Source organism: Sapajus apella, unplaced genomic scaffold, assembly GCF_009761245.1.
Source record: "Sapajus apella isolate SASKATOON/1434 unplaced genomic scaffold, GSC_monkey_1.0 scaffold27, whole genome shotgun sequence".
NCBI classification, from domain to species: domain Eukaryota; kingdom Metazoa; phylum Chordata; class Mammalia; order Primates; family Cebidae; genus Sapajus; species Sapajus apella.
Genome location: NW_022436967.1, coordinates 24,997,474 through 25,008,265, shown reverse-complemented (window position 1 = coordinate 25,008,265; position 10,792 = coordinate 24,997,474). Strand labels below are relative to the sequence as shown.

The window sequence follows — 10,792 nt, the reverse complement described above, 5'->3', positions numbered from 1 at the left end:
TTTTTTTTTTTTTTTTTTTTTTTACTGAAAAATCTCCTTTTCCAGAAGATTTTCCAGTAAAAAAAAAAAAGATTAATATACTTTGAAAATTAATCTTTGAAAACTAATTTCAAAGATTAATACACTTTGAAACCTAGAATGCTGAATTGCCAATTACAACACATCCATAGTCCAAAGTATTTATCGACAACCATAGTAATAGAAAACTAAGCATTTTAACAACTTTCGAGAATAGAATGCAAAGTCTTACAAAGTTTTATGTTCCTTCCTATAACAAATCAATGGACTAACGATAAAGTTCACACATTGTATTATGCTTAAAAGTTTCCCCCAATCCTTAAATTTCACTGGCTCCAAATAAGGAAGACAAGGCTATTAAAAAAGTGTGCCTGACAATCAAAAAATGGAAGATATTTATTAAAAATATATATTCTGGCCTTCATTTTCTTATTTATTCTTATATTAAACAATGGTAATATTAATACAATTCTTATTATTCTTATATATAAACAATGATAATATTTATACAAAAGACAAAGGGCAATTTACAGTAAAAATCCATTATGCCAGAGGCATTAGATAAGAATTAAACAAGACCATTATTATAAAGTGGAGAGACCATATGTATGTTTATACATAATCTTTGTTTGAATATAAGCTTTAGTCCTTTAGATTAGATTTTATATGTAACTAATCAATTTCAAGTATATAAAACCCATAAAAAATAACAAGTATAAAATAAGGGTTTTAGAAATATTGACCAGTACTGTAAACCTCTCAGATTTTGAAAGCCCCTTATTGATAAAGCTTGGCTTAAAAAATAAACATGAAGGCTGGGTGTGTGGTGGATGCCTGTAATCCCAGCTACTTGGAAGGCTGAGGCAGAAGAATCATTTGAACCCAGGAGGCGGAATTTGCACTGAGCCAAGATTGTGCCACTGTGCTCCAGCCTGGGGGACAGAGCGAGACTTTGTTTCTAACTAAATAAATAATAAACATGAAAATTTGTCTTTGAATAGGAATTCCTGGGACCTCTTTGACTTCATTTCTTATAAGGAAATTTATTCTTATCTTCATTTCATTTATTCTTATCTTCAAAGTGCTGGGATTACAGGCTTGAGCCACTGTACGTCATCTTGTTTTGTTTTGTTTGAATACCATTGGTCCTCTGTTTCAGTAGCTTCTGTATCTGTGGATTCTACATCCATAGATTTAGTCAATCTTGGATTGAAAATATTTGAAAAAAATCAAAACAAAAAAATAGAATTAAAAAGTAAAACGAGTTTTAAAATTATGCAGTATCACAACTATATAGCATTAATATTATGTTAGGTATTATAAGTAAGGTAGAGCTGAATTATAAAGGATTGTGTGCATAGATTATGTGCAAATACTACATCATTTTATATAAAGAACTTGAGCATCCATGTATTTTGGTATCAGTGGAGGAAACGGGGAGCCTGGAACCAATCCTTCACCAATACAGAGGGACAAGTGTAGTTAGAAGATCTTAGCCTCATTTATTCAGAGACAGGTTTAAAATGACATAGAAAACAAGTTAGAAATCACGGTTGTCCGTGGAGGAAAAATCTTGCCATACATCTAAAGTCTGAAGATAAAAGCATTCCAATAATATGTCATTTTATAAAACAACATACTCCAGATACATTAACTTTACAAAAGTCTGAATCAGTCATCAGAAAATAAGCTTCTTAGAGGATAAACGATTCATCAACAAAGAAGAGAATATTAGAGTAGATATTCAACTGAGTGCTTTCACAATCAAATCATTTGACAAGAATTTCTCATAACTTCAAAAGAAATGGGTCTCTAAAATACTGAGAAAAAGTCAACTGTGAACTATATGCCAAATTAAAGTTCAGCTCAAAGTTTCTAGATTGAAGGGGTTGTTGTACAAGGAATCAGAAGAAATTATTCACTGCAGTTTGTCAGAAATATCCAATTACCACAACCAACTTTAAAATCAATTTGGTTTATTTGGAATGGTTTACTTTACTTGGGTGAAATCAGCCTTTTTCTAGGTTGAAATCAGCCTATTTTCTAGAACAGTTGTGGTAAATCAATCTGTAATAATTTTTATTCCAATATCTTATTTTGTTATAACCATAAAATACTTGAATGAATGAAACTCTGCCTTCTCTAGAACTACATATAGTTTTAAAATATGCTGATTTTTAAAAACCTTTCTCTTAGAGACAGTAGAGTAATAACCGGCTTCTTGATGAGAAAGTTCTCTTAATCTAACCCTCGTTCTTCATGCTGCGCCTAAAGCTACCCTTTCCTGACAGTGTGTCATATTTTGGTGTAGAACAAAGATACTTGAGGAATGATGAGTGGCCTACCTCAATAGGTGACACTGCTGACAGTCACTTTATTCATCTTTCAGTGGCTCTCTCCAATAACTGTCTATAATTAAATATGTTCATTAATCTTAAGTAACGGACCTCCTGGGCAAATCAAATTTCTTGTCTAAACAGTTTTTGTCTAGTCTCATAACACAAAGAAAAATCAGATATAAAGTAATAGTTTATTTCAGAAATAAATTTTGAATCTTGAAAAGAAATGATTTATTTATGGTACAAGTGGTGTTAATTTTTTGCAATGTGTTGATCTTCAGCACCTAGAGTTTCTCACTGAAATAGATTCAAGTTGTGATCACGTAGTTAAGTGAGACAATGGCAAATTTTAGGTTTGTAGGGTAAAGATAACTTTATCACCAAAATCAATTTAAAGTGATGTTTGGCTGATTGTGAAGTTAAACCTCAGAGTATCCTGGATGTTTGGGGAAATTCACTAGTTTGTCAGGGACTTAAAAAAAATAAAATAAACATTTGTTTTATCCTTATAAAAATGGAAAAGAAAAATACAAAAATTAGCTGGGCGAGGTGGCATGTGCCTCCCAAGTAGTCCCAGCTACTTGGGAGGCTGAGGCAGGACAATCACTTGAACCCCGGAGGTGGAGGTTGCAGGGAACCGCGATGGCGCCATTGCACTCCAGCCTGGGCAACAAGAGTGAAACTCCGTCTCAGGAAACAAAACAAAACAAACAAACAAAAAACAAAGAGAAAAAACAAAGCTATATTTTCCTGACTAAATAATTATGCCTTTTCATAGGTTTCTTAAATCATTGGATATATTGCTGAACTTCACAAAAAGGGACAGCTTTATTCTTTACCATCCAGAGCAGTGGGTTAATTTGTGATTTAACGATCTTTGTTCCCTGGCAGCGTGGCGAGACAGCACTACACATGGCAGCCCGAGCCGGGCAGGTGGAAGTGGTCCGATGCCTCCTGAGAAATGGTGCCCTTGTTGATGCCAGAGCCAGGGTAGGTGCTAGTGCTCTGAGGTTCTCTTCTATCGCAGTTCGTGAGTCTCATCCTTAAGGGAGGGGGTTGCCCCTTCAGTTCTTTGATTTGGAAATACCATGGACTGTAAGTGAAAGGATCGATTCAATAGCAGTTTTCCAGGAAAAAAAGAAACATAAGCAAATACACACAATGAAAAATGTACCCCAATTTCAGTAACATTAACATTTGAAAAAATGTACAACTTATCCTCTAACAAATATGGCATTGATTAATATTTTAATACTTTTTTTAATCTCAGAAAGCACTTTCTCATATCTCTTTATTTTCATGAATTTTAAGTTTAACCTATAGTATTTAGATGCGATACATATTAAAATTTATTTCTTACCACCTAAACCAATCACATTTCCACAGTCATCCCTTACCAGTTACATAAAAGCAAGTTATTCTCAAAGTTTTAATATTTCCCTTCATCTGGCTGATTTCCCTCCTTTTTATGATATTTACTTTTCTTCTTGCTCTGATTTTACATATTTAGACATTCTGTATTTCCACTATTCCAATATAGAATTTGGGCACTGAAGATTGCTTGATCAGACTTGTCCTGTTTTTAATAGCTTCTAATTCCCTCAAGAGTTGCTTTTTCCTTCATTTTCTTTTTCTAAAATTTTACTTCCCAACTTATTTTCTCACCCCCCTTTATACTGAATATACCAGAATACACTGAATACACTATCAGTATACTTTGTCTTCTATTTCCTTTTCCATGTTGTTTGGTTAACTTTTGTACTGACATCATCGAGATTCTCATGTTAAATAGTTTCCCTCCTTCTTCAATATTTGATATACCTGAGTTAGAACTGATTTCAGTTTGAGTTGTACCATTATAGCTCCATTTTAAATACAGTGTTATATTGGAATGAGGGCATCTGGCTATGGTCATCTAAATTGTAAGTGATTTCAGGCAAGTCACTTCACTTCCAAGTCTTTTTTTTATTATACTTTAAGTTCTGGGATACATGTGCAGAATGTGCAGGTTTGTTACATAGGTATACAACTGCCATGGTGGTTTGCTGCACACATCAACCCATCATCTACATTAGGTATTGCTCCTAATGCTACCTCTTCTACCTCCCCACCCCTTGATAGGCCTCAGTGTGTGATAATCCCCTCCCTGTGTCCATGTGTTCTCATTGATCAGTTCCCACTTATGAGTGAGAACATGTGGTGTTTGGTTTTCTGTTCCTGTGTTAGTTTGCTGAGAATGATGGTTTCCAGTTTCATCCATGTTCCTGCAAAGAACATGAACTCATCCCTTTTTATGGCTGCAGGGTATTCCATGGGGTATGTGTGCCACATTTTCCTTATCCAGTCTATCATTGATGGGCATTTGTGTTGGTTCCAAGTCTTTGCTATTGTGAACAGTGCTGCAATAAACATATGGAAGCATTTCCTTTTCTTCACATCCTCTTCAGCATCTGTTGTTTCCTGACTTTTTAATGATTGACATTCTAAATGCCATAAGATAGTATCTCATTGTGGTTTTGATTTGCATTTCTCTAATGGCAAGTGATGATGAGCTTTTTTTCATGTTTGTTAGCCACATAAATGTCTTCTTTTGAGGAGTGTCTGTTCATATCCTTCTCCCACTTTTTGAAGGAGTTATTTTGTTTTTTTTCTTGTAAATTTGTTTAAGTTCCTTACAGATTCTGGATATTAGCCCTTTGTCAGATGAATAGATTGCAAAAATTTTCTCCCATTCTGTAGGTTGCTTATTCACTCTGATATAGTTTCTTTTGCTGTGCAGAAGCTCTTCAGTTTAATTAGATTCCTTTTGTAAATTTTGGCTTTTGTTGCCATGGCTTTTGGTGTTTTAGCAATGAAAACACCAAGTTTTAGTCTTTGCCCATACCTATGTCCTGAATGGTATTGCCTAGGTTTACCTCTAGGGTTTTTATGGTTTTAGGTCTTACATTTAAGTCTTTAATCCATCTTGAGTTAATTTTCATATAAGGTGTAAGGAAGGGGCTCAGTTTCAGTTTTCTGCATATGGCTAGTCAGTTTTCCCAATACAATGTATTAAATAGGGAATCTTCTCACCACTGCTTGTTTTTGTCAGGGTTGTCAAAGATCAGATGGTTGTAGATGTGTGGCATTATTTCTGAGGCCTCTTTTCTGTTTCATTGGTCTATATATCTGTTTTGGTACCATGGCTACAGTACCATGCTCTTTTGGTTACTGTAGCCTTGTAGTGTAGTTTGAAGTGAGTAGTGTGATGCCTCCAGCTTTGTTCTTTTTGCTTAGGATTGTCTTGGCTATATGGCTCTTTTTTGAGTCCATATAAAATTTAAAGTAGTTTTTTTCTAATTCTGTGAAGAAAGTCAGTGGTAGCTTGATGGGGATAACATCAACTCTATAAATTACTTGGGGCAGTATGGCCATTTTCACGACATTAATTCTTCCTATCCATGAGCATGGAATGTTTTTCCATTTTTTGTGTGTTGTCTCATATTTCATTGAGCAGTGGTTCATAGTGCTCCTTGAAGAGGTCTTTCATATCCCTTATAAGTTGTATTTGTAGGTATTTTGTTCTCTTTGTAGCAATTGTGAATGGAGGTTCACTCATGATTTGGCTCTCTATTATTGGTATATAGGAATGTTTGTGGTTTTTGCACATTGATTTTGTATCCTGAGACTTTGCTGAAGTTGCTTATCAGCTTACAGAGATTTTGGGCTGAGATGATGAGGTTTTCTGAATACACAATCATGTTATTGCAAACAGAGAAAATTTGACTTTCTTTCTTCCTATTCAAATACTCTTTATTTCTTCCTTTCTTCCTTTTTTCCTTCTTTCCTTCTTTCCCCTTCTTTCCTTCTTCCCCCTTATTTTTCCTTCTTTCTTTTCCTCCCTTCCTTCCTTCCTTCCTTCCTTCCTTCCTTCCTTCCTTCCTTCCTTCCTTCCTTCCTTCCTTTCTTCTCTCCTTCCTTCCTTCCCTCCCTCCCTCCTTTCTTCCTTCTTTCCCTCCTTCCTTCCTTTTCTTTCTTTTCTTTCTTCTTTTTCTGTCTTGCCTGATTGCCCTTGCCAGAACTTCCAATACTATGTTGAATAGGAGTGGCAAGAGAGGGCATCCTTGTCTTGTGCCAGTTTTCAAAGAGAATGCTTCCAGCTTTTGCCCATTCAGTATGATATTGGCAATGGGTTTGTCGCAAATAGCTCTTGTTATTTTGAGATATGTTCCATCAATACCTAGTTTATTGAGAGTTTTTAGCATGAAAGGGTGTTGAATTTTATTGAAGGCCTTTTCTGCATCTGTCGAGATAATCATGTGGTTTTTGTCATTGATTCTGTTTATGTGATGGATTATGTTTATTGATTTGCATATATTGAACTAGCCTTGCATCCCAGGGATGAAGGTGACTGGATTGTGGTAGATAAGCTTTTTGATGTGCTGCTGGATTCAGTTTGTCAGTATTTTATTGAGGATTTTCGCATTGATGCTCATCAGAGATATTAGCCTGAAATCTTTTTTTATGTGTCTCTGCCGGGTTTTGATATCAGGATGATGTTGGCCTCATAAAATGAGTTAGGGAAGAATCCCTCTTTTTCTATTGTTTGGAATAGTTTCAGAAGGTAGCTCTCAGTTACTCTTTGTACCTCTGGTAGAATTTGGCTGTGAATTTGCCAGGTTTCTATGAATCTTGTTGATCTGTCTAATATTGACAGTGGGGTGTTACAGTTTCCCAGTATTGTTGTATGGGAGTCTAAGTCTCTTAGTAGGTCTCTAAGAACTTACTTTATGAATCTGGATGCTCCTGTATTGGGTGCATATGTATTTAGAATAGTTAGTTCTTTTTGTTGCATTAATCCCTTTACTGTTATGTAATGCCCTTCTTTGTCTTTTTTTGATCTTTGTTTGTTTGAAGTCTGTTTTATCAGAGACTAGGATTGCAATCCCTGCTTTTTTTTTTTTTTTTTTTTTTTTTGGCTTTCCATTTGCTTGGTAAATATTCCTTCATCCTTTTATTTTGAGCCTATGTGTGTCTTTGCACATGAGATGGGTCTCCTGAATACAGCACACCAATGTGTCTTGACTCTTTCTCCAATTTGCCAGTCTGTGTCTTTTCATTGGGGCATTTAACCCATTTACATTTAAGGTTAATACTGTTATGTATGAATTTGATCCTGTCATTATGATGCTATGTGGTTACTTTGCCCTTTAGTTGATGCAGTTTCTTCAGAGTATCAATGGTCTTTATAATTTGGTATGTTTTTGCAGTGGCTGGTACCAGCTTTTCCTTTGCATATTTAATGGTTTCTTCAGGAGCTCTTATAAGGCGGGTCCAGTGGTGACAAAAATCTCTTAGCATTTGCTTGTCTGTAAAGGATTTTATTTCTCCTTCACTTATGAAGCTCAGTTTGGCTGGTTATGAAATTCTGGGTTGAAAATTATTTTCTTTAAGAATGTTGAATATTGGTCCCCACTCTCTTCTGGCTTATAGGGTTTCTGCAGAGAGATCTGCTATTGGTCTGATGGGCTTCCCTTTGTGAGTAACCTGACCTTTCTCTTTGGCTGTCTTTAACATTTTTTCCTTCATTTCAACCTTGGTTGGATGAAATGATGAACCTGATGATTATGTGTCTTGGGGTTGCTCTTCTTGAGGAATATCTTTGTGGTATTCTCTGTGATTCCTGAATTTGAGTGCTGGCCTGTCTTGCTAGGTTGGGGAAGTTCTCCTGGATAATATCCTGAAGAGTATTTTCCAACTTGGTTCCATTCTCTCCGTCACTTTCAGGTACATCAATCAAACATTGATTTGGTCTTTTCAGATAGTCTCATACTTCTTGGAGGCTTTGTTCATTCCTTTTCATTCTTTTTTCTCTCATCTTGTCTTCACGCTTTATTCATTAAGCTCATCTTTGCTCTCTGATATACTTTCTTCCACTTGATTGATTAGGCTATTGGTATTTGTGTATGTTTCACAAAGGTCTCATGCTTTGTTTTTCAGCTCCATCAGGCCATTTATTTTCTACTCTACACTGGTTACTCTAGTTAGCAATTCCTCTAACCTTTTTTCAGGGTTCTTACCTTCCTTGCACTGGGTTAGAACATGCTCCTTTAGCTCAGAGGAGTTTGTTATTACCTACCTTCTGAAGCCTGCTTCTGCCCATTCATCAAACTCATTCTCTGTCCGGTTTTCTTCCCTTGGTGGTGAGGAGTTGTGATCCTTTGAGGGAAAAGAGGCATTTTGGTTTTTGGAATTTTCAGCCTTTTTGTGCTGTTTTTTCCTCATCTTTGTGGATTTATCTACCTTTGGTCTTTGATGTTGGCGACCTTTGGATAAGGTTTCTGCAGGGATGTTCTTTTTGTTGATGTCGATGCTATTCCTTTGTTAGTTTTCCTTCTAACAGTCAGACCCCTCTGCTGCAGGTCTGCTGGAGTTTGCTGGAGGTCCACTTCAGACCCTGTTTGCCTGGGTATCACCACCAGAGGCTGCAGAACAGCAAAGATTGCTGCCTGTTCCTTCCTGTGGAAGCTTTGTCCCAGAGGGGCACCTGCCAGACACCAGCTGGAGCTCTCCTGTATGAGGTGTCTGTCGACCCCTGCTGGGAGTTGTCTCCCAGTCAGGAGGCATGGGGGTCAGCAACCAACTTGAGGAGGCAGTCTGTCCCTTAGCAGAGCTCAAGCACTGTGCTGAGATATGCTCTCTTCAGAGCCAGGAGACAGGAGTGTTTAAGTCTATTCAAGCTGCGCCCACAGCTGCCCCTTCCCCCAGGTACTCTGTCCCAGGGAGATGGGAGTTTTATCTATAAGTCCCTGACTGGGGCTCCTGCCTTTCATTGAGAGATGCCCTGCCCAGAGAGGAGGAATCTAGCGAAGGAGTCTGGCTACAGCGGCTTTGCCATGCTGTGGAGGGCTCCACTCAGTTCTAACTGCCTTTACACTGTGAGGGAAAAACCACCTACTCAAGCCTCAGTAATGGCCAGCACTCCTCCCCACACCAAGCTTGAGCATCCCAGGTTTTCATACTGCTGTGGTGGCAGTGAGAATTTCAAGCCGGTGAATCTGAGTTTGCTGGGCTCTATGGGAGTGTGATCTACTGAGGTAGACCGCTTGGCTCCCTGGCTTCAGCCTCCTTTCCACGAGAGTGAATGCTTCTGCCTTGCTGGCATTCCAGGCACCACTGGGTATGAAAAAAAACTCCTGCAGCTAGCTCAGTGTCTACACAAATGGCAGCCCAATTTTGTGCTTGAAACCCAGGACCCTGGTGATGTAGGCACCTGAGGGAACCTCCTGGTCTACGGATTATGAAGACCATGGGAAAAGCGTAGTATCTGGGCCAGAGTGCACCATTCCTCGTGGCACAGTCCCTCACAGCTTCCCTTGGCTGGGGGAGGGAGTTGCCTGACCCCTTGGGCTTCCCAGATTAGGTGACACCACAGCCTGCTTCAGCTCACCCTTCATGGCCTGTATCCACTGTCTAACTGGTCTCAATGAGATGAGCCGGGTACCTCAGTTGGAAATGCAGAAATTGCCTACCTTCTGCGTTGATCTTGCTGGGAGCTGCAGACTGGAGCTGTTCTTATTTGGTCATCTGGCCAGCCTCTGGCCACTTCCAAGTATTTATCAGTAAAATATGAGTTGAACTCAGAAACTCAAAACTCCTTTCCTCACTTTCTTAACATTCTTTGATTCAATGAATTTCATAGACATTTTCTTGTAACAGGTTCCACACATCTTCAGGCGGAATCCAGTGATACACAGGCAGCCTTAACATTACTCTTGTCTTGGTTTTCATCTGCCTTGCTATCCATTGTCCACATAGTGTAATTTATGTTCTTTTGTAATCATCATTGATCTATTATATTCTCATCTATTTAAAGCTTTATTCAACCATGAGCTTCCCCTGCCACAGGATTTTTCTGGTTTCCTTTTAAGGTTACCTGGCATTCAGCTATTTTAAAAATATTTCTATGGTCAACCAGTGCACTCTGAGTATCGTGTACTTTACTGGAAATTGGGTTGATGTTCCTGTAAATTTTTTGTAATCCATGTTTAATAATGAAAGGGTTTCCCATTTCTCTCTCCAAAAGTAAAACCCCTTAATGTTTTTCTATTATTCAAATTAAAATTTCTACTTTTAATGGAAATTTATTCATTTTAATATATCTCTGCCAAATTTTTCTGTATTGATATAACCCATTATTACAGACTTTTATCTTTTCGGATACCCTCTGAAGCCTCTTCCTTAAAAGCACCACTGGCAACAGACTCTTTCCTTTAGAAATATTAATTAGTTAATTTTACACACAGATTTTATTAATTCTACTTTCTTTTTACTTCTCATTTGCAACTACATTTAGTATCCTTGTCTACATATATAAATATCTCTTAATTCCTTATTTCTTCTAATTTAAATATCAAATTTCAGATGTTATCTTTTATTTTTTTTTCAGCTCTACC

The 10,792-nt window shown here is 37.4% G+C and overlaps 1 protein-coding gene across 50 annotated transcripts in view; it reads left to right on the top strand.

Annotated features, from left to right (window-relative positions):
• The window catches only part of ANK2 (ankyrin 2), a 675,434-nt gene that overhangs the window by 550,287 nt on the left and 114,355 nt on the right, over positions 1-10,792 (top strand). For all 50 annotated transcript variants that reach the window (XM_032292510.1, XM_032292509.1, XM_032292511.1 and 47 more), the window contains one exon: positions 3,249-3,347. In XM_032292510.1, coding sequence (XP_032148401.1) covers positions 3,249-3,347 — 99 coding nt within the window. The remainder of the gene's footprint in view (positions 1-3,248; positions 3,348-10,792) is intronic.